This window comes from Ambystoma mexicanum, chromosome 4q, assembly GCF_040938575.1.
Source record: "Ambystoma mexicanum isolate Mex_15411 chromosome 4q, UKY_AmexF1_1, whole genome shotgun sequence".
Lineage (NCBI taxonomy): Eukaryota > Metazoa > Chordata > Amphibia > Caudata > Ambystomatidae > Ambystoma > Ambystoma mexicanum.
Genome location: NC_090928.1, coordinates 1,185,559,732 through 1,185,584,497, shown reverse-complemented (window position 1 = coordinate 1,185,584,497; position 24,766 = coordinate 1,185,559,732). Strand labels below are relative to the sequence as shown.

Sequence of the window (24,766 nt, the reverse complement as noted above, 5' to 3'; positions counted from 1 at the left end):
CCCTCATCCTCTAAGACGGAGAGGCAAGCGGCATCAAAATCCTCCTCAGGGGACCGTCCTAGGTCTTCCGTGAGTCGAGACGCTTCAGCAGGGAAGTCGGCAATGAAATCAGCTACGAAGTCTAAGGGCTCGGTGCCGGCTACTTGCTCGTCGACACCGGTGTCGCTGACGATGCCTATTACTATTCAGGCAGCAGCGGCGGGGATTCCGTCGTCGACGGTGACTCAATCTATGGCCTGGCAGTCAGAGGTTTGTGACCCGGCCCCCCCTGAGGTCCTACTGCAGCCAGACACGGCCTTGTCGGTGTCGTCGATGGAAGGAGAATGTGACAGGGTTATGCAGCCGTCGGACTTGGGCTTACGGCCTTCCAATACTTCGACGACGAGTGCGAGTGGGGGTGCGGTCCCTCTATCCTCGACGTTGCTGACCCCCCAGACGGTTTTGTCTCTGGATGTGCTTAATACACTTCAGAAGCTCCTGCAGCGTCTGGATACGCAGATCCCTCAGCCTGGCACTTCATCGCTGATATTTTCTGCACCTTCCGTCGACGAACAAGCTCAAGCAGCTCGCTCGACGACCAAAAGCCCGTCGGCCTCCCAGGTGGTGAAGGATCGTCCTCGAGCGCAGGAGGAGGGTGAGCTATCGGAGTCCGATTCTATACGAAGTGACTCAGGGTCGGACATTTCCCTGTCACCGTCGAGAGACCCGACATGGAATTCGGATGTAGAGGTAGAGTCTACGAGGAGCCAGGCACAACCATCTCCTCCGGATGATGTGGGAGCCTTCCATGCAATGATGGGAAAAGCGTGTTCCGAGTTCGGCTTAATTCCTGAGGAGCAAAAGAAAGACTGTTTTCTTTTTGATCACATGGGTCAAAGGAGAAAATCGGTATTTGCCATCCCAATCCTGGACCACGTGTGGCAAGAAGACCTCAAGACGATGCGTCATCCGTTCTCGGAACCGGCTATTAAGGGGCGTATTGAGAAAAAGTTTAAAGCTCCGGAGTCCACTCCAAAATGTCTAACATCACAGCCTCTGTCAGACTCTGTGGTATCGGCGGCAGCGGCTAGGAAGGCAAGAGTACAGCAAAAAAGTTCAACCCCACCAGAAAACGAGGCCAGGAGGCAGGACGCCTTTGGAAAAAAGGTGCTCTCAGTCGGCGCCACGACGGTAAGAGCAGCCAACTCCTTGGCGATTGTATCACGATATGATAGGGAGATGTGGCATAAACTAGCTCCTATCCTAGAACATCTGCCGGAAGAACATCGAAAAGCAGCCATGTTGCTAGTACGAGATGGTGAGGAGGCCTCGAACCACGCAATTAATATTGCGGTGGACCTAGGAGAGTCTGGGTTCAAACAAATCAATCATGGCGTAGTGCTACGTCGACAAGCGTGGCTCAAATGTACTACTTTTAGACCTGAAGTCCAATACAAAGTCCTAGACATGCCATGTGAAGGAGAACATCTGTTTGGAGACAAGGTAGATGAAGCTTTGAAGGGGATGAAAGAAGACACGGATACCGCTAGGTCTCTCGGCGCCCTCCAGACAGGTAGAAGTTTTCGCTCTTTTCGCCCCTTCAGGGGTGCTTCTGGAAACTCCCGCTTTGGAGCCTCTAGGGACCGTGGATTTAACAGGCCCTCATACTCTTCACAAGGTTACAGACGTGCATCCCAGTCGCCATGTAGAGGCAGAGATTATCAAGCCTCCAGACGACGCGGCTCGGGCCCCTCGTCGACGAAGGACAAGCAAACCAGCAACCAATGACGGCCTTCGGAACGTCCTGGGGGGTCGAGTCTCTCATCATATCGACCAATGGAAATGCATCACCACAGATCGATGGGTTCTGGACACGATTCGCAGGGGTCATGCGCTGCAATTCAAAAACAAGCCTCCAAGTCTTCCGCCAGTGTTTTCGGCCCAGCCCCACCTTCGAGTTCTAAGACAAGAGGTGGCGCTTATGCTGCAAAAAGGAGCGGTAGAACGGGTTCCTGTGGCACAGGAAGGACAAGGGGTTTATTCCAGGTTCTTCGTCGTCAAGAAGCCAAATGGAAAATGGAGGCCCATTCTCGACCTGAGGGTACTCAACAAATGGCTGAAGAGCTTAAAATTCAAAATGCTAAAGCTCCAGGAGGTTATCAGGTCAGTGCAACCCATGGATTATCTGTCGTCGCTAGACCTTCAAGATGCATATTTTCATATCCCAGTACGTCCACGACACAGGAGATATTTAAGGTTCGTCGTCGGGCGAAAGCATTTTCAGTTCAAGGTCCTCCCGTTCGGTCTCAAGTCCTCCCCCAGGACGTTCACCAAGTGTTTGGCCCCTATAGCGGCCCATTTAAGGAGAGACGGTCACCACGTCTAGCCCTATCTAGACAACTGGCTGGTCAGAGGTTCGTCCATGGAACAGACACGAAACAGTCTGGGGGCCACGATGTCCCTCTTACAGGAACTTGGCTTCGCGATAAACTTCAGCAAGTCCTCCGTAGAGCCTTCGAGGACCTTGGTCTTTCTAGGAGCGGAGTTTCATACGCACACAAGCCTGGTAAGACCATTCAGCGAAAGAATACAGAAGCTACAAAGCAAGACATCAGAATGGAGATGCGGTACCAGGGTGTCGGTGCGCAAATACATGTCCCTGTTAGGGACCATGTCATCCTGCATTCCATTGATAAACAACTGCCGTCTGTTTATGAGGCCTTGCCAGGAATTTCTAGCGGACCGTTGGGTGCAGAGCCAAGGTCGCTGGTCCGACAGACTGGTCATCAACGAACAACTGGTACAAGCACTCCGTTGGTGGAGAGTTTCTGCTCATTTAACGAAAGGAATGCCTCTGGTGGAACCGGAGTTCCAGAAGACGGTGGTGACGGATGCATCGCTGAGCGGATGGGGAGCTCCTCTGGATACGTTACAGGTACAAGGCCGGTGGTCATTACAAGAGTCCTCCCTGCATATCAACCTGCTAGAACTGAGAGCAGTGCGGTGGGCTCTAAAATCTTTTCTTCCTCAACTGAGAGACTCTGTGGTGCGTGTCATGACGGACAACACGACTACAATGTTTTACCTAAGGAAACAAGGTGGAACACGTTCCAGGTCCCTGTCGATGGAGGCACAGAATATCTGGCATTGGGCCCTGCAACACAACATGCTAATCTTGGCGTTCCACCTGCCAGGTGTGAGAAATGTGGAGGCAGATGCCCTCAGCAGGAAAATGAACGAAGTTCACGAATGGGTGCTGAACGACCAGCAACTACAACATGTATTCAAGAAGTGGGGACATCCTTCCATCGATCTGTTCGCGACGAAGGACAACAGGAAATGCCCGCAGTATGCAAGCAGATGGCCTCAGCAGGGCTCACTGGGGGATGCGTTCTCCTTCCCATGGACGAACAAATTCCTGTACGCATTCCCTCCATTTCCTCTTATCCGGAGGACGTTGCAATGGATCCTCAAGTACCCATGTCGGGTGATTCTGGTGGCCCCGTATTGGGCCAGACAGGTGTGGTTTTCAGACCTGCTGCACTTAGCGGCGGCGGAACCAATGAGGTTCAGGAAGATCCCCAACCTTCTGTCTCGACAGGAGGGTATCGTTTGGCATCACGACCCGGACAGCCTCAAGCTGACGGCCTGGCTCCTGACTTCGCCGAATTTGGTCAGCTAACGATTCCGGAGGAGTGTCGTCGTATTCTGCAAGCGGCAAGAGCACCTTCCACAAACACTTCATACTCGTACAAATGGAGGAGTTTCTGTCAGTGGTGTGTGGATCAACCAGGTTTGGTTCTGCAGTCGATTACGCCCGAACAGCTCCTTCCATACTTGCTGTTCTTAACTCAAAAGGGCTTATCGGTATCGTCGATAAAAGTACACCTGGCCGCCATCTCCAGGTTTACACGTCGACGACATTCCGCACCATTATTCAGCGACCGCCTGATTAAGCACTTCCTTAAAGGTTTGTTCAGGAGTTTCCCTCCCGAGAAGAGATTTCCTCCGGTGTGGAGCCTCAATCTGGTGTTAGCGTCTCTTATGAAACCTCCTTTTGAACCAATGTCATCATTGTCTCTAAAGTTTTTGTCGTGGAAATTGGCCTTCCTGGTGGCCATCACTTCAGCCCGACGTATATCGGAAATCCAAGCTCTAATGGTAGACCCACCATGCTTACGATTTTTCAAGAACAAGGTGGTCCTTGCCACTAACCCACAGTTCATACCGAAAGCTCCTTCGGTGTTCCATAAACATTCCTCTATTGTCTTACCTACGTTTTTTCCAGAGCCATGCTCGGGAGCGGAGCGCACGTTACACACATTAGACGTGAAAAGGGCTCTCAAGTTTTATCTTCATCGCACGCAACCTTTCAGGGAAACGAGGCAATTATTCATGGCCTATGGTTTGGGTGCTAAAGGCAAAGCCATTTCAAAGCAAGGACTGTCAAGATGGGTATTGTCTACCATTTCGTACTGCCATTCCGAGGCTGGGAAGCCTCTTCTGCGACGCCCAAGAGCTCATTCAACTAGAGCGGCGGCGTCGTCGACGGCGCTGTGGTCTGGAGTCCCTCTGGGGGACATCTGCATGGCGGCTACCTGGGCGACTACACACACTTTTACCCGCCATTACTGCCTGTCACAACAACATGCCGAAGATACTCGGATGGGACAGGCGGTGCTTCGACACCTATTCCAATAAGGTAAGCCCCAGTTGAGGGGTTAGATCCTGTTGCAATTTTTATTGAATATTGTTCGTTTTCTATGTTAACAATTGCTGATGGGTACACGACCATAGGGAACGGGCATTGTGAGGGAAGTATGTGTGTTTGCATGCACGCCTCCTATTTTCGGGATGGTACTGCTAAGTAATCTAATTTAAGCATGTGAATCCATGAAAGATCCAATGCTGGAGAAGGGAATAATTTCTTACCTGTAACTCCATTTCTCCAGCATTGGTATCTTTCATGGATTCACATGCGCCCGCCTGCCTTTCCCTGGCCATGCAAACTGGTTCCCCCACTACTTTGGGGGCCGAAATCTGAGGGAGCGCGGGGGCGGGTCCTGTATTTATATCATGGCGTCCTGACGGCGCGGGCACGCATGATACAAAACGAGGTGGATAGGACGCATAAGCGTCGAAAAAGTTTTCCTACGGGAAAGGGTCTATATAATGTACCGGGGATTCCCAGCCTGACGACGGGGAATATTCTAAGCATGTGAATCCATGAAAGATACCAATGCTGGAGAAATGGAGTTACAGGTAAGAAACTATTCCCTTCTTTTCTGATGTGATTTCAATGCAAAGTCCAGACAAGTCAGGGATAGCCATACAGATAGATGCTCTTGCAGGAGCTTAATAATTCTGCATCGTGGAACACTAGAGGCTTCAACCATCTGACTCGCCCGAGCAACATAAACTTAGGGAGTTTCGATATCCTGTGTTTACAAGAAACCTGGCTAACTGACCCTCCGACATTAGATGGATTCACAATAGAAATTTCTCCAGCTTACAGATCACTATTGGGAAGACCATCTTCGGGCCTTTTAACGGCTATTCGTACAGGCTCAGGGATTACGCCGAAAACTAAAATTGTTGAAGCATATGGTATGCTTGGAACCCTGACCTCATGGCAGTGCTTTGACCCTGAGCAGGCTGCATGGATCACTTCAGACCTTGTGATAATAAACCTACACTGGAACCCGGAGATAACTTCATCAAAAAAATTCTGCAGTACAGTCGCTCAAGCAATCAACACCATCACCGCAGACTTCGACATTGATAACATCATAGTTTGCGGTGACCTAAATGCTAAATGCAAAACTTCTACAATATCTGAAAAACCACTGTCGACTTACTCTCTGGCAGACAAAAGGGGCTCTGCATGGTCAAAGTTGATGAAATCAAGAAATCTTTTCAATGCAGCCACATTAAAAGACTACGAACCCCAGATTCCTACGTGGGAAAGAGAAAAATCCTCTGCCACCTTGGACTATATCTTTGTAACTGAGGGTCTGATTCCTTTTGTTTCATCTTTCAAAGTCGTGAAAACCCTGGAAAGCGATCACATTCTGCTGCAATTAGCTTGGGGAGCACATGTACCGGAAAGGCCCATATATGCTTCAGAAGTGGAGCCAAACAAGCAACAATCGCGACTGCGCCTTACGGCTGAGAACATCAGAGCCATAAAAGCCAGGCTGAGTACGGATCCTCAGTTCAGAACTACTAGCACAGTTGCTAAAAGACTAGACTACATACCCCTACTGTCGCCCCAAAGGGTGGCATTTTCAGGAACAAAGGGTAAGATACCCGCATATAATCATACCTATGACTGGTTGGTGGTGACCAAGAGACGTGAAGTAAGAAATCTGAAAAACTTGGCAAGAAGGCACCAAACAGCAGAGGCATGGTCCGAGTACCAAAAGGGTGCAATACACTATAAATCATGGATAAAACATCACGCGGCGAGCTTTTATCAGAAGGACGCAGAAAACATGCAGAAGTCCCTCACCTCAAAAAACACAAGAGACTTTTGGAATTTATTAAAAACTACCAACGGGCAAAGGGCACCCTCAATCGCAAATGCAGTCTCGGAACAAAGCTGGACGTCGTACTTCAGCGCCCTTTTTCAGCCACCACCTACATCCGCAGAGAGGAAAGTCCACCAGTCAGATGATCATTGGATCCCACTGACCGACTTGGAAGATATCTTAAGAGTAATAACACAACTAAAAACCTCAAGCGCCCCGGGACCTGATGGCCTGACTAACATTGACATCAAAAAATATCCGGAAGATTGGGCCGCAGTCATAAGGGAAATCTTTATCTATTGCCACAAAACCAAACAGATCCCGGCATCCTGGACGGAGGCGGTACTGGTCCCAATTTTTAAAAAGGGATCTAGGGAAAACCCATCCAACTATAGACCTATTGCTCTGCTGGACATTTTGGGAAAAATATTTGTGACTTTGCTACTCACGCACTTTCAGAAGTGGGCAAGAGCCTCCCCTGCAACTGATATTTTCCAGAAAGGTTTCCAGAAGGGCACAGGGACGTCGATAAACATCTTTATTCTAAACATCATTAAAGCAAGGGTGAAATCAGGCAGGCGCCCCTAAAGTTCATTTGGCCCTGGTCGACTTATCAAAGGCTTTTGATATGGTGGATCGCGAGAAACTCTGGGAAAAACTGAGAACCTGGAACTGCCCGACCCCTATACTGGACCCAATTATGGCCTTACACACTCAAACATCCATGCGAGTTCGTCTGAGCCAACAAGGCCACCTGTCAAACAAAATTCTCACCAATCGTGGGGTTAAGCAAGGTTGCCCCCTGGCCGCGGCTCTGTTCATTGCCTTTATAGGCGACTTCCAGTACACGAAGAAAAAATACGCTAATTTCCGCCAAAAGTGGGATTGTCAAAAGTACCCAGGCTATGGTACGCGGACGACCTGACCCTGATGGACCAGACAAAAATAGGTCTACAGCGACAATTATCACATCTCTCTGCCTATATGAAAGAAAATAACTTAGAAATCATCACTCACAAAACAAAAATTCTGCTCTTTACCAAATCGACAGTCGACCGAAAAACCCCATCGGCCTGGTTTCTGGAAAACAACAAGTTGGAAGTGGTCAATGAATTTAAATATCTTGGGGTGTGGATAGACAACTCCCTGAGAGAACACACCACTACGGAGGCTTTGTGGGATAAAACAAGAAATCTGACCGGCCAACTAAAAGCTGTTGATAGAAAATTTGGAAAGTTCTCATGGACACCAGCTTTGAATTTTTATAAGTCTAAAATTGTCCCTGCTCTAGCTTATGGAATGTGCACAAACCTAAACCTTCCGGAAGATCTATGGCAAAAATTGGAAGGCTTTGTGTGGAAGACGGTATTGGGCCTCCCTAAGTCAGCCCCCATGGCGGCGATCCGACGGGATCTTGGTCTCACGTCCCTTTTCTCAACAGTGGAACAAGGGGTACTTCAAGTCTTCAGAAAAATTGTCTCGCCAAACACACTCCCCATCTTTCAGGTGGTAGCAGAAGAAATCCAAAGAGGGGGGTATAAACCTTTACTTGTTTGGGTCAAGAAACGGAAAGACAAACTGGAAGAGATAGCCTGCACGGAAGAGCTTCTAATCTCAAATCCTGGCAGAGTGAAGGAAAAAATAGTACAGCAAGACTGGATTGTGACAAACGAAAAAAATTCTGTCATATAAACTATTGAAAGACCTTCCGCCTGGACACAATAAACCAAAACCCCCCCTGAAATATTGCGAAAAATTCCCTGAAAAAGCTCTGAGAAAAATGTTCATGCGAACACGGTTAAATACCCTACATACAAGGGAAATTTTGTCTATTAGATCAAAATCTACAGTAGCCTCATGTCGATTATGTGAGAACCCTGCCCAACTTGAAACCGTGAGACATCTGCTAACGTCCTGTTCTGCGCTGTTTTCAGAAAGAGTGGCGTACTTGGCACCGCTACTATCCCATCCATCTGTAGTAAGCGAAGATATAGGCTGGTGTCGGCTTATTTCTGGCGACTCTGTTAGATGGTCGAGGGTTGCAGCCAAACTTTTGGACATTGCTTTAAAAAAAGCAAATCTGGGAAATCTCAAATGTCAAATGGTCATAGATCAGTCTGATGACGATAACGGAGAAACTGACTTTTGACTTTTGAAACAAGAAACTGAAAGCGGTGTACCAAGTAGCCTCATCAGAACTTTTCAGCAAGAACCTTTTCAGGAAGAACGCTAAAAGTCTTTTGTAAAAATCTTTTATTGATTAAATGCAATTAAAAATTAAAAAAAAAAATAATTCTGCATATTATTCAGTCCATCAGACAGAAATTTACTTCAGATTCCATCCACCTCAGTCAGCGAGAACTTACTTGTCCGACTTAACCTCAGTCATCCATCCTTATTTTCTAAATCCATGTTTGGAATCATGGGAAAATCTTCCTCTTTTCCCCTATCGGAGTAGGAAAAATTGCTAGACTCTTATGGAAAGAAGGTGTTTTCTTTTTTTTTAACCTTTACTTATAAGACAGTCAAAGAGCAAGAAGTTTACACGGTCATATACCTACAGGTATAACACTACAGATACAACATGTGTCATTGAGAGAATATACAGGTGCATTGCATCATGAAACATGTGTTAACATAACAATGTATCCTTGTAACATATCAGTCATCAGCAGGGTACCGTCCAGTACACCCACCCCCGTGGGGTTCACAGAGTCATCGTCTGTCAAATATCCCCTGAGCGGGCCCCAGATGTCCTTAGGCCGACTCAAAGTCGGTACAATTTGCACATAACTTTCCTCTCGGTTGTTTACACAAACCATTGCACCCAGCCATTCCGCACTATTAGGAGGGTGCCTTGATTTCCAGTGTTTCGGTATGCATTTCTTAGCTACTGCGCATGCCACATGAAACAGATGCAGAGAGGTTTCAGACATTTTTCCTATGTCCCCCAGCAAGTACTTAATCAGTGAAAGGGATGGTGGAATATCTAGCATAGTATCGAGTGTTGCTGCCACCTTGCTCCAGAACTCAAGAACAGGGGGGCAAGCCTGATGAATATGAAAGGGGTCATCCTGCACAACTCCAAATTTTACACCATGTGAACTGATGCTTGTGGAGAATTTGGCCAGTCTGGCCGGCGTATGATGTAAGTGATATAGTACCTTAAATTGTATCAGGCGGAGGCTAAGGAAGGTATTTTCTAATGGCACACTTCATCTTTGATTATAAACTCGCATGACATGCTAGCTACAGCCAACCAACACTGTGGAAGGAAGTGTCTGATTTCTAGCAGTGTCATCCTAAAGTATCAGTTGATGTTTTTTAAGTCCGGACTGTCTGAAGCTAATAGCGCAAGATATCATGGAAGCTTCCATGCATCACATAGACACAGTCTCTAGGGCTACTTTTCTGGGCACTTACGTGTCGTTCAATAGAGGTGAGAGCCACATATTTCAATAAGGATGTTCAGGAGAAAATCCTTAAACTTTCCTTGGAGGGGATTGACTTATTCCATTCATCCACGGATGACGAATTAAGAAAAAAGAAGGCTTCCATGTTAACGGCTAAATCTTGAACTGTGCCATCAATGCTTTGGCATGAAACATTTTTTAAATTACAGAAATCCTGCTCTGACTTCAGGTTTAAAATATTGGGTGTGTTTTGTGAGCACCTCGAACAGAAGAATAGACAGTCTGACAGCTCTCCTAGCAGACAGAGGAGTAAGCAACCTAGAACCTCCACACAGAGGTTTTTTCTCTTCTGCCATTACATCCACTCCAGATCCAAAAAGCAATTAAGCTCTTGATCAGGTCCAGTCCTCTCAAGCAGGGGAGAGTGTTGGAGAATTGAAAGGCAGTGAAAGTAACATTTCAGTGGAAACAAGGTCCTCTTAGTGATTTCCTTTAGCTACTGCTTAGTCATCCCTCTTGCTCCTCCTTCTCCTCAGCCGGCACCTTCAGATCGAATTAGTGTGCATTTCTCAGGAAATAAGCAGTCTTTTTTAGATCAGAGATATAGATCTAAGCTAATAAGCTATTGGATTTTCTTTGGGATAATTAAGAGGCGAATCTTCTTTCTCTTTCTACAGAAATGATCCCAAAGAAGGTCCAAGCTTGTCTGAGGACAGTATTTGATTTCTTTCCTCAATCTTTTTCTACCACTAGAAATAGTCAGCATGGTTACACAAGAACAAGTTCAAACTGCCCTATACTGGGGCTATTATTTTTATTCTCATTTTTCAAAGATTGCAAATTACATAAACACATACAAGTACTGCCTTCTTCTACCCCAGCCTTTTAATGTCTGTTTGTAAAAACATAGACTAACAGTTTACACATTGGATTCCAATAACCTGCCCCATATTTCTTCATACATTTTACTCTATTTTTCTCTATTTTAGTGACATTCTGTACATTTATTTAATGAACTCTGACCCCAAAGGGGGTTTATTAGATTTCCATTCTCTCAAGATACATTTCTTGACTGCTCAAGTTGCCCTATGAACCCAACACTTTTCTGCATAAATCAGGTCTGCAATAAGAGCCTCCTCCCCCAGGATCATGTTTTCAAAACCATGAAGCAAATACACTGCAGTTATTAACCTTGTCACTCCACTCCAAATTGTACTCTATTGCATTCTCAGAACATATGAGCAAAAAAAAATCCCTATCCTGTGTCTTCATCCTCAAGTTGCTCTTAAGTCATTGTTCCCCATCCTGTACATTTTTTCTGGGTTTCAAAAAACCCTGTTTAATGGTTTCACCTGTCTAGCACTTTCAGACTAATTTGAGGAAACTAGTAGTATATTCTGGCATAGATTCTCCCACCTATCTTCAGCCATACCTGATACCAAGGGCCGAGACCATGTTCAATCTCACATATATATACATTCCTATTCCAGTAGCGCACATGAACGTTTTGAGATTCTCTCTTGGAAGACGCCATTTTCAATATCGGTTACTTCCATTCAGTCTGAATTCAGCCCCGGGTCTTCGCAAAGCCGATATGTCCGGTGGCGGCACATTTACACCTCCTGGGAGTGCATGTCTATGCATAGTTAGACGATTGGCATGTGTCATTTTCTCATTTTGCTTAGGAGTCCCTCTAACTCATGTTATATGTTTTTTGAAAATTAGGTCTTTATATCAATAAGAAAAGTCCTGTCTATCCACCACTCAAGACATAAAATTAATCAGCTTCCCATTCAACTCAAGATTGGGAGATTTCGTCTCACATTAGAGAGTCCAGGACATCATCAGATTCATCAATCCATTTCTGAGTAGTCACCAAATGTTGGCCTGGTGGTTTCAGTGCCTACTGTGCCGCGTGGCATTTTGCATATTAGCAGTATAATTCTTTAGCTTACTTCTTGTTGGAATCAGTACTCGGGCAAACAATCAGACAAGATTCCTAGTCCTTCCGACTTGACATCAGTGGAATGACAACTGGAATCTTCTGGTGGGTACACCATTTCAGGATCCCCATTTTCAGCATATGATGTCCTCAGACTCGTCCCTCACAGGCTGGGCTACAACTCTGGACCATCTTCAAATACATTCACTATAGTCTCAAATGTTTACCACATAAATGTTCTGGAGCTTCTGGCTATTTTCAAGGTCTAAAGGTGGTTCTATTAGTCATTCCGAACGTATTTGTACTGATAAGGATCAACAGCACGATGGCTATGTTTTATATTAACAAGGAGGAGGCAATGAAGTCTCCTCCCCTCTGTCTGCTAGCTATCCAGCTTTGGGAATGGTCAACTTTCATCATGTAATACTTCAGGCTGCTTTTTCTGGCTGTTTAAATTATGAGGAAGCAGACAGGCTGAGTCACCTCTCTCATTCCAGCCATGAGTGGGAGATCAAGTTTTCAGTTCTACAGGAGAGCTTTCAAGTATGGGGGACTCCAAGATGCACATATTTGCTTCCAGGCAGAATCGCAAATGTTGCCTTTACTTATCCTAGATGGGTCAGGGTCTGGAATTTTTGGGCGATTGCCTTTCAGATTTCTCGGGACTACAGCATGATTTAGGAGTGTCCTCCTCTTCCTCCTACAACCCGGGTTCTGTGAAAATATTGGATCATTCTTGGCTGCTTTCTGATTCTGGTACTTCCAAACTGGCCAACTTGTAACTTGCAGAGTCTGAAGCAGGACGGTCCCATTCTCACCCGTATTAACTTATCTTCCAAGTCAACAGGAGTATCACGTTTAACATCCGTTCACTCAGTTGATGAGATCTGTTCACTCAGTTGATGAGCTTGGAGCCTTGGCTCCTGAAATGATAGTTTATGGTGACCTGGGTTTATTGGGTGAGAATATGGCTGCTAATCTGGCGACTAGGAAACAATCTACATGGCTGAAATACAATAGCAAATTGACATGTTTTTGGCACTGAATGCTTAAGGGAGGTTTTAATCTTTGCGCTTCCTCTCTAGATGACGTTCTTTCTTGTCCATCCTGGTTAGTTCGCGGATCAAGGTTTAAATCTTGTAAAATTTACTTTTCTGCTATCAGAGTTTAAAGAAGCTTCCAACAGCCACTTTTATCTATAGCCCATCCTATCATCAAGAGACACTTTGAAGGCCTTTTGCGGTTGCTTTCTCCAGTGACCAGACCTCATCCCTCATGGCATGTGAATGTAGTTTTGGCTACTCTGGCCCACAAGCCTTTTGACCCCATGGCTTCTAAAGACAAGCTAGTGACATGGAAAAGTGTGTTTCTGGTCATTGTTGCATTAGCCAGGAGGATTAGTGATATTCAGGCCCTTACTTCATATCTCTATCCATCGCAAACATTTCACCTTCAGTTCTTGTTGGCAGGCTAGACCATTACCTGTTAGCTTTTCTATTCTTTGTCCTTGCACTGACCACAGAGTGTTTAATGAAACGCTGGATTCAGTAATGGTCAACCACTGGAGTTGGGTTTCATGCCTTCTTCTACTGTGATGCCACTCTTATGAGAGCAAAATCTAAGAAACGTTTGTTGGAGAACCTGCAGACAATATGTTTCCTTTACTCAACGGGGAGTGAAAATCCCTCCTTACACCAACCCACTATTTTTAGTTTATCAGAGCAGTCCTGTACAAGCAGACAGGAATAGCTTTTCCCCGTTTGGAAAGAGCATTAGACATCCAACATATAAAGGTGTACTTTTCCTCAGGGAAGAGCACCCCAGGTGAGGGTTTTTTCAGACTGCTCCTCTTCCTGTTTCCTCACGTCAGACTGCGCATCGGGTCGTGTCATAGTTGCTAAAACGCTGGTTGGCCAAATTTTGGGAGAAAATAGTCATTTGTTGCACTTCAGCCTAAGCATTCTCAAGTTCTTGCAGTTGTGGACCGGACTTCTCTGCCCATTTTCCTTCAGGGTGGGGAATGTTCTGGTAGGAATGGCTCCAGGTTATGAAACAAGCCAGGCAGGTGGTTTCAAATCAGCATCTTGAAGGTGAGGGCTATTGGGCTGAGATTAAAAAATCGCCTTCCCCTGAACAGAAATAGGCCCCTACATATCTTTAAAGACAGCACAGCTGCCATGCATTATGTGAGCAATAGAAGCTGTCTGGATTTGATTGGACAATACCGTAAGGCCATGTCCATCTGTTTTTGGCTACTCAAGTTTCTCTCATGGCAGAGCCATCTAACCAGGAAACAGAAAGGAGTTCTGGATGTCCTCAGTCAGCTGATTAGGTTGCTGCACTGAGAGGCGGTGAGATCTTCTGCAGGTAAAGGTTTACACATGTTGATATGCTTGCTTTCAATTGCAATGTACAGTATGGTCTGTTCTGTTCTAGCGAGTTCTTGGTGGCGTGGTCTTTGGGAGATGTTCTAATTATGTCTGAATTCCTAGGTCATGTTTGACTCCCCTTTGTTTTCCCTGCTCCCTGCCAGGTGGACGTGAAATCCAGTCTTTTTTTATCCTGATGTGCCATTCATGTAAGATCCTTTGGACAGTAACAGGTTTGTGGGAGGATCTGCCATCCAACACCAGCCATGCATGGCCTTTGAGTGGACGATGTACAGGAATTGGAATTGTTCAGATTAACTCATATAGGTTGTACTTTCTGCCAAATTCCCTTCAATGAAGTCAATTTAAGCTTGGAAAAGGATTTTAGTTTCGTGCCATTAAAATTGATTAGAGATGTTGTTTTGCCATATGGCAGTGTTGTTGGAATTGTTATTTTCCCTGGAAAAGCTCAATTTGTTTCTACCCAAAACCATCCTTTATGTGAATCTGTTCTGTTTGTTTAGTTCTCTCTAATGCTAGCTTCTACTACATTGTCCCCTCTTGTCCTAGGATATGTTGCTTGTGCTTCCTACACATGTTAAAATCAGCCAAAGTTTCCCCAAGCATCTAATTTACCCAATAATTGACATTCCATAAGCTATATATAAGGTTATTTATAACATGCTTAATACCCAGAGGTTTCTAAGCGCGGACACAGGGATCAAACCTGTGTTGCTCTGTGTGGTCTAGCTTCCAAGGCGAGCACGTTGCCCCCGAGCTATCCTCCCGAGCTGAATGATTAGCTGAATGTTTCCTTTGAATCTTGGCTTCAAGTGTTTTGGGTTTATCTATAGATTAATTTGGATAGGCAGGTGGGTACTCCGTGTGTACTCTGACAGCTCCTACTTCCATTAAATATGTCTTTACCAGTGCTATCCAAGACCTGACATGCTTCCACCCTCACTGTCTACACACACATCCTCCCATGTTGATCCGCCACTGTCTCCACACACTCATGCATTTTCGTCCCATTGGTCATCAGGTTTCTGCTGCCCTTAGCCTGCACCACACCAGCTCCAGCAGAGAAGTCTCCCTATCCCAGAGATTGATTCTACTGCTTGCTCCCTCCTCCGGGCACCACACTGTTTTGCTTTCTGGAATTAGAAGCACATGAACTTGCTCTTTCAGAAATGCCCCATTCACCTTCCCAGTGACTTCCCTGAATCACATCACTGGTCGTCACATCAGATAGTCCCAGGTTCTCACATTCCCAGTGCTCCGGAGGCTGCATCTGCGCTTTCATAGGCTTCCTAGACCAATCAAAGAGTACACACGGCCAACTGCAGCGGATAAACAGATGAGAACCTTGCAGAAAATAGCACATTAAAGAAGCACATTGAAGAATTCACATTATACATAATGCTGTATTAGCATGTTTAAAAAATGCAACTTTTACTGAATAAGATTAGTAATTTTCATTCCAATACAGGATAGACCAATAAGGAGACACTGTCAAATCTCTTTAATTTTATGCTGGAAAATGTAATTGGGCATATTGTTTAATTTATGTTCGCTTTAACTAACATCTTAACACAGAATGTATACTTTTTTACAGTATCACAAGTGATATTTGAACCTATACATTACTACTAAAGCTACTTAAAAACAATGTCACATCAGTTGATATAGAATAATTATATATTATTTTGTAGAACCCTGGCTATGCAGGTCGTCAAGAATTGCCAGAAAATCTGAAAATTATGTTTAGAACTGTATCTATGATGGTTCCAGATAGACAGGTAACACAGTTTGTCTTGAAAAATTAAAAAGTGTATAAACTATATTTATTGCCATGCTTTTGTGTTTGACTAGATATCAGAAGTGCATACTGTTGTCTCTTAAGTAGAAATACATGTTTTTAAAGGTAAAGGGTATTTAGAGTGGCCGATATTCAGGTTCAAATATTGAAGGGAAATCAGAATCTTGTACAGGCGTACTCACCTGTCTCTAGATCCGACACCTTCCTGCCACCTGTGGGGTGTTCAAAGAGTTGGTCATGTCATACCCTGATTTTACATAGAGATGGTTGGGGAGGGAGTGGGAGTGACTGGCAGATGCACCTACCCACCAATATGCTGTGATCATGCCTATTTATCTTAGGGTTTTGTTAACTGAGGATACCTGTTACGTACAAATTGGCTCTCATACATAAACGCTTGGATATCTAATGTGTACCTGAAGCCACCAAAACATAATTTCTGCTATGACCACCTTCTAAATGTGGCGCAAGCATGCAAGTGCTCCTGTGACAAGTCTGCCTACCGTGGTGGCTGCGCCCTACATGGTCAGACCTGTTGGGCACAGTGGCTCCGGCAGACAGACTTGTAGTTTGCTGGTCCAGCAACATTGTAATGAGGCCCATGGTTTTAATTACCAAATATTGATTTGGACATATCTGTAACACGAAGAAAAAATAAAGATCAGAAATACTGATTCCACCAACACCGCCAACTCTCTGTAATCCGTTCATGTAAATGCCTCCTGCCATGCATGGACATGGCTGGCAGCATTTATGATTGTAAGCATGCTGAGGTGTCAACACGCACAGACCACACATGCCACACATTTTACCATGCATTATGCAAACAATCAATATTCCACGCAGAGCAATGCTTAAACATACATCCCCAGGTAATCAGCCCTGTCTTTGCAATTTATGAATGACAAAACGACCCCCTGAATATCTCCAACAATGTGCGTGATCTCAAAAAATGTTTACTTGATAGAAAACGTTTCCTATTTAGACAGTTATATCATTGCAAACCTGTATGGCTTGTTTTTCATCTTCTTCCAAAACAGAATACAATTTACCACCAAAAAGCACACAGCTGCTATAAGACAATTTGTTTCCCAGTATGTTAGTATAACCCGTTATTCATTTAAGAGAATGCTGCTACCTCTGCTTCTAGGCATAGGAGAGAGATTATGATCTGTACCCCCATGAATTATTGTTTATAGCACTCAAAATCCCTAGCTCCTACACAGTGCGGGTGTTATGTCAACTGTGACAGACAGTCATTATCGTGCTAGTTGAGTCTCCAATTGCGTACTTGGGCAGACATGGACCTCTTATGCGATGTATACGGTGGGCACAGCTTCGTTGCGGTTATAGTTGTGTTATAATCTATGAAACGACTGACAACAAACCCATTAAACCCACCGAAAAAGTATGATAAATGATTTCCTTATGCAAAAAGGTTTTATTTGTATTATATTGGTATACAATGTCTATCTACATAAATAAGTAGCCTTAAAAAAGAACTTAGTGCTAAAAAAACATATCAGCTAATGTAACACTCCATACACATAAACACCGCAAAAAATGAAAATAATCACAGAACGTGGATAGTATTCTAGAACATTTCTTTCTGTACACTTTAAAACGTAACCCACTTACTAATCATCTCTATATTGGATAGGAGTGCAAAGTAATCCAACAGCTGGGTTGTTGGTTGTTTTAATAATCTTCTGCAATGGAAAGTGGGGGGCGGCAGATCATTTACAGCCCAGTTGACTCTAGTGTCATCTTCACAACCAAATGTAAACTACAAATTCGTTTTGACCTATCTTCTAACAAAAATATTCTCCACAATCTCAATCAACACTCTTGTGTCCCCACAATGAAGGAGCCACTTTAAGAGAAGAGCCGCTTTAAGAAGGAAGGGATGGGGCAAGGAGAACACGGGGCGAGGGACAGGAAAAAGGAAGGGAAAAGGAAAGGGAGAGGACTTGAATGTAGAAGGCGAATAAAGAAGGTAAATAGTTCCCTGGCTCCTATCTCAGTATTCCCCATAAACTGGGGTTAGAAATACAAAACATCTGGTGACGAAGATATACGGACCCAGGTACCTTGAGGCTCTGCTGAATGCCCCATCTGTTATGGAGTCATGTGTGGGTGTACGCATGCAAGACGGAAGGGTGGCCGTCGCGCATATGCAGTTAATAAAGGGGAGGCCTGTGCTTGACAGAAGCTGCCGGGAACCCGTGATGAGCAGACCTGTGTCCGAGTGCTTCTTAAGGTACGTGGGGGATGGGACTGATTACAAAGGGGATCCGTGGCGAATACTACCCTGTAATATTGCTGAAGAGGACGCCGCTGAGTGGAGGAGTGAGGCTCCCAGTTCAAGACTGGATTCCGATGAGGATTTTCTCAATGCCCACTAGATGTGTCACCCGTGCTGTTAAAACTGATATAGTATTGTTTCGTCCTCATCATATATGTTGGCCTATGCCCAGTCGCTTTGCGAGGAAATCCGTATTGTAAGGTCGTGATCTTAAGTGAATCAAGCCTCCATTTTAGATTAAAGCTGCCAGTTTATCGTGCAGTCACTCTGTGGCCTAAAATGGCCGTCCTGTGTTCTCCTGTTCTTATTTAACCTCTTCAACCTTTGTAGGAGAGTTAATGTCCAACCTGCCTGCAGGCTACATGTTAGGGTCATGTCCTTTGTTGACCTCGGGATCAGGGGATTACTTGAATCGGTGATGTTAACCTACAAGTATGCAAGAACAATAACACTGTTTAAACATGTCATGCGAAACATCTGTTTGACCTGCATTAAAGCAATGTGTAAAGAGTGTAAAGGTAAATCCAGATAATAAAAGTGCTTGCTAGTAAATGTATTAAAAAGGTAAACCGCATGCACGAGATATGTAAATTAGGAATGAACCTGGCGCGACCCTAGCCCAGTACATGATTAACCTGTAGGAGGCTGGACATCGTTATGAAGAAATTGTATAAATACGCTGATGTCCAGCTAGCAATTCCTGTTCACTGCTCACATTGAACCTGCTGGTGGTCTCTGTGATGTACTGACGGCCAAATAGCTATTTGTGCACTTTGTTTTGTAAACTGTACAGTATTGCAATAAAGATTCTGGGAATCTTTACAAGCCCGTGTTGGTGTATTTCTCTTTGCATGGTGTAAAAGCCTTAATATTGTATTTTTCTGATTCCACAGTGCGATGCACATGTGACCGCCATCTTGTGTGCCTGACGGTTGCGGCCCCTCACGGGATGCCGGTTCGCCGTCCAGGGCAATATTTGGAGCCTTTGCAGGGGATTTTCGACATAATTAAAGACAATTTCCAGGACTTTCTTTAAAAATAAAAAAATAAAAAAGGTTTTTTCTTCTCTCTCAGTGTCTGATCTTCTTACATCCTTCTCCTCTGCAAGTTGGGTGGATGTGCTGGACTAGCATGCGGGGAGGCCCAAATGTGAGAGCACTATGGAGGCGACCCCATCCTCTTTTCTCTAGTATGGGGACATTTTTCTCTGCCCTCATCCTCAACTATCACACCAAGGGTGAGGCACGTCCTGCTCAGTGCCTTGTGAGCCACAGCTATGCCAGGACCTGTTGTTGCTTCCGGAAACCTTCGCCTCTTGCGGCCTCCAAGTGTGTGAGAGGTGCCTGTGCGGTCTGCAGCCATGAGCAACAATGGGAATGGCGCCCAATGGGCAGTGGCTCTGACTCCAGTTGTTGCGCAGCCTCCTGTCAGGCTGATGCCCAGACCACTGGGCATGCTGGAACCATGCCAGAATTTGATATGTCGGGTCCTCCATCGAAACTGGGCTCGAAGTGGCTCTTGTGGGTCAAGAAGCTGGAAATGTACTTTAGGGCCACTGGGGAGACAGAGGATTATGCAAAGGTAGTGACGTTGCTGTATGCTGCAGGTTCTGAAGTTCATCGTGTCTTTGAGTCGCTGAACTCAACTGCTGTCACCTACGAGGCTATGAAGGACACCCTGAAGGAACATTTCCTTCCCCTGGCCAACCAAGACTTTGATCGCTTCATGATGTGCAGCGAGAGGCAACAGGAGGACGAGTCGCTCGATCATTTCTATTGGAGACTGCGACACCTGGCTAGCACATGCCAGTGGGAGAATGAAGAGGGGATTGTCCGGAATCAGGTCATCCAAGGCTCTAGCCCGGGGAAGCTGCAGCGACAGGTGCTCTGGGAACCTGGGCTCACACTGGCGCAAAACCTCGACATAGACAGGTCCTGTGAACTGGCAGACAGCCGTGCCACCAGGATGCACGCTGCAGTCAAGTCGGGGAAGGGGGAAGAGGCCTATGCCATTGGACGAACAGGGAACAATGGCCTGCCACGCTCAAGGTGGTCCCAGAAGAAGACTGACTTACCACTGCAATGCCCAAAGTGTGGGGATGACCTTCCACACTCCAACGAATGCCCCGCAAAAGGGAGGGTGTGTGGGCTTTGCTGGACGGCAGGACATTTTGCTAGAATGTGCCGGGCGGCAAATCCAGTGGCTATCCCGCGAGGCCTGAGTAGATCGAGCAATGTAGGCCAACGCAAACAAAGAAATGTTGCCGCGGTAGAATAGAAGTTCCAGGAGCTAGAGATCGCAGAGGAGGAAGAAGAAGATTAAGAAGTATTCTTCATATTGAACACTGATTCCAAAACCAAGAAGCAAAGGCAGCCCACGTGTGTGGTGGACATTTGTGAGACTCGTACCCCGGTGTTAATCGACACGGGTGAGTCCGTCTGTGTGATGGCGACACGGCACTATGAGGCACTGCCGGGACGACCAGCGCTGGCTGAAACAAAAGTGAAAATGTATTCATTCGGTGGGGAACATCCTCTTTTACTCCTGGGGGTGTTTACTGCAGCTGTCACTCACACCGATCATTCTGTCAAGGCAAAATTATTTGTGACCGACGTCAGCCCACATTCGCTCATGAGTTGCGCCGTGTCCGAGGCGCTTGACATCGTGCACTTTGCACTCTCGGTGTACAAAGCGGACATCCAAGACATTACCGACAGATTTGGGGACATCTTTCAAGGAGTCGGTAAGCTAAAGGGGGAATTGGTGAAACTACATATAGACTAGTCAGTGCACCCAATGGCATTGAAGCTCAGACGCATACCATTCCACCTACAAGCGCAAGTGGAACAGGAGCTGCAAAATCTTGTGGATCTAGACATTATCGAGAAGATTGACGGCATAACACCATGGGTGTCGCCCATCGTTGTGGCGGCCAAGCCTAAGCAGCCGGGAGCTGTACGCATTTGCGTGGACATGAGACTACCCTACCTGGCCATGAAGAGAGAACGCCACTTGACACCAACGCTAGATGATGTGGTAGGCGAGCTGCAGGGGTCCAAAGTGTTCTCGAAGCTTGATTTGCATTCGGGGTATCACCAGCTTCAGTTGCACCCGGACTCGCGTTTTATTACCACATTCACCACCCCACAATGGCCTATATCATTACGCCTGTATCAGTACAAACGGTTGAGTTTTGGGATCTCCTCAGCCGCTGAGGTCTTCCAGAATGTTACCAGGGGTGCCCTTGCGGGATTTGGAGGGTGTAATCAACCTCAGTGTCGATATCCTGGTGTACGTAATGTCCAAAACAGAGCACATGGTCAGGCTGGAGGAGGCGTTGGAGAGCATCCGTGATCTGGGTCTGACGTTACATCGTGAAAGGGAGCATTGACTTCTTCGGGTTCATTTTCCACTCCGGGGGATCTTACCGGACCCACAGAAGGTGAAGGACATCCAGGATGCAAGACCACCGGACAATCCCTCCGAGGTGCAGAGATTCCTAGGGATGGTTAATTATTGTGGGAGCTTCATCAAAAACCTGGCATCCCTTTCGGAAACCCTTAGGGCCCTCACGAAGAAGGATTCCACCTGGCTATGGTCAGTGGTGGAGCAAACAGCTTTTGACACCATCAAAGCTGCACTTACGGGTGATGAGACAATGGCTTTTTTCGACCCGAAGGAGTCTGAGCTGGTCGTGGATGCCAGCCCGGTGGCGCTTGGTGCTGTGCTGCTTCAATCCGATCTGTACGGACAAATGAGGCCCATCACATATGCCACTAAGGCATTAACAGATATGGAGAAAAGATACTCCCAAATTGAAAGAGGAGCACTGGCCATACTGTGGAGCTGCAGACACTTTCAGATCTATATCTTGGGCAAACCTGTGTCTGTCATTACTGACCACAAGCCTCTGATCACCATCATGACGGGGTCGTACTCCAAACCGCCACCAATGATTGAGAGGTGGATGCTCACCCTCATGGTGTACGCCGTAAAGCTGCAGTACAGGTCAGGCACACACACCCCGGCGGACTACCTGTGCCGCCATGCCAGTGGTGGTGGCTCGCAGGTACGGCTGTCAGTGGGGGACTGCAAGGAATTTGTCTGACAAGTGATTGATGCGGCCATGCCAATAGCTCTGACACTGACTGAACTGGCCGAGGCCTCGCAGACCGACGGATGTTTTCAACTAGTCCAAAACACCATAAACAGTGGGGACTGGAAATCGGCGCTGGCAGACATGTCCTGGAGGGAACATGCCACTCAGCATGATCTGCAGTCACTGTGGCGAGCTTGACACGAGTTGTCCAAGTCAGATGAAGGCCTGTTATTGTGAGGGAGACAGATTGTGGTTCCAAGAAGGCAGGTGGAAAGAGTACTGGAGCTTGCACACAGTGGCCATCAGCGCACTGCCAAGACTAAGGCAAGACTGAGTATGGTTCCCTGACCTCGAGAGGAGGGTCGATGAATATGTTCACCATTGCCTCTGGTGTCAAGCAGCCATGCCCGTGAGCAAAGAACCGTGCATTGAATCGATGGAAAGAAGCAATAGCCCTTGGAGCACGGTACATGCCGACTTTGGGTCCATGGGAAGGGGCATGTACTTTTTAGTACTCACCGATCAGCAGTCCCGATACCCAGAGGTGGAGTTGATGGAATCCACGTCCAATGACCAGACCATAGAAGCGATGGAAACAATATTTGCCACCCATGCTTTCCCCCAGGTCTTGTGTTTGGACAACAGACCCTGTTAGGCAGAATCCTGTGCAGTGCCTGTTAGGGAGAATTCTCTGTTTAGGCTGAATTTCCTAACCTAGTGAGTCCCCCAGCAGCTTTGCTGGATTTCGGGAGTTTGTTTTTTTCCATCCTGCCAAGAGTGAGACTCTTTTCCTCCCACTCTTGGACATGAATGTGTGTAATTCCTTTGAATGTCAATGTGTTCTATGGGCTATGGGGTCTTTTACTCCATAGGGTCTCATATGTTTTTCTATGTGTGTTACACCGCACCTTACGTGCCGTAACACTGGGGCGTCCTAGCGGACCTCCGTCATAGACTCCATACCCGGGGACTGACTACTGTCTCCCTGGGCATGTAAAGTCACCATTGGCTTTACTAGACCTAAAGTTACTAACAGAACTAGTACAAACCATCTTATTGTGGACGTACTAGTAGGGGTTATTCGATTACTCTGGGATCTGTTACTCGAAGGGGCACTGTCCTATCCCCCCTCGTCGAGTTTTGGCTGGTGGCAGTGGAAACTACTTGTTATGTTCGACCCCGAACCTAACCCTATGGGATTCGTCTCATTGTTGGAGATTGATACTTTTCCTCGTTAATCTCTAAACGTACCACCGGTCTACTTATCGTAAATAAGTTATCGGATGGTATTTTCTGTCAGAACTCGGTTTTTAAAATGGCGTCTGTGTTCGTCTCTGTGACTCCTAAACCAAAGGTTGAGCCCTTTGTTCCACTTTTGGCAGGTTCTGTACAGAGACCCTCCAAAGTGGTGCCATTCTGTCTGGGTTACCACAGGGGTCTGGGAGGGGGTTTAGGCACCCTGGACCGAGTTGCCTTGCCAACTCCGGTCGCACTCTGGAGTGATTGGCCCAAGTGGGGAGCCTTCCCGCTCACCACTTAGCATGTGTTGATTGACAGCTAGGCTGAATGAATGGGGGTTTTTCTGCATAAAAGCAGGGCTTTTGGGACTGGATGTTCAGAAGTCGCCACGGGACCTAAGAATCCGACGAGGGTAACGCTGAGCCGACCTGCACGACGACACCTCCGGTGGAGCCCTGCGGAACCGACTTACCACTTCCCGACGACAGAGGAGATCGCCCTGCCGGAGAGTCTCTTCCCCTGACTGGTGGGAACAACCAGTCCCCTTTGCTTTTTATTCGCCTCAGGACGCAGTGGTCGAATTGCCCGTGCAGCGCACCTTGGCAACCGGATAGCCACTACCCCTGTACCGCGACCAAAAGGTGGTGCCTTGTGACGGAGCACTCCGCGGCTGGTCTCTTCCCTGGTGGTGCACCGGACTTCACTTTTCTTCGACGACGAGAACCTCTCTACTCTTGGCAAAGACCCAACGTGCATCCACCACCAGGAACAACTGCCCCCGCCGGAGCTGCCCTCCACAACAAGGTACCGTGTCCGCCTGGCTTCCCTTTCGATCGGTTCGAGTGAGGTGTCTTAATCCTCTCCGTCCCGTTGAGTCGCCTCCAAGCTTTTCTCATTCATTGTTCTGAACTGGTTCAATCTGCCGATAACAATTTGCTACAAAGACTTGAATGCATCTCCACTAGAGACTTTTTGGGACACATCGCCTTGCCTCTCTCCGAATGGGCCTGGCCTCTGAACCTTATGATCTATTGTGGTTCTTGCCTTCTAACCGTACATTTTTGCCCGTGA

General features: G+C 46.5%; 1 protein-coding gene across 1 annotated transcript in view; it reads left to right on the top strand.

The window, feature by feature from the left end:
• The window catches only part of DNAH8 (dynein axonemal heavy chain 8), an 8,835,797-nt gene that overhangs the window by 5,218,276 nt on the left and 3,592,755 nt on the right, over positions 1-24,766 (top strand). Inside the window, exon 46 of the mRNA XM_069608756.1 lies at positions 15,946-16,032. Within this exon, the coding sequence (XP_069464857.1) occupies positions 15,946-16,032 (87 nt within the window). The remainder of the gene's footprint in view (positions 1-15,945; positions 16,033-24,766) is intronic.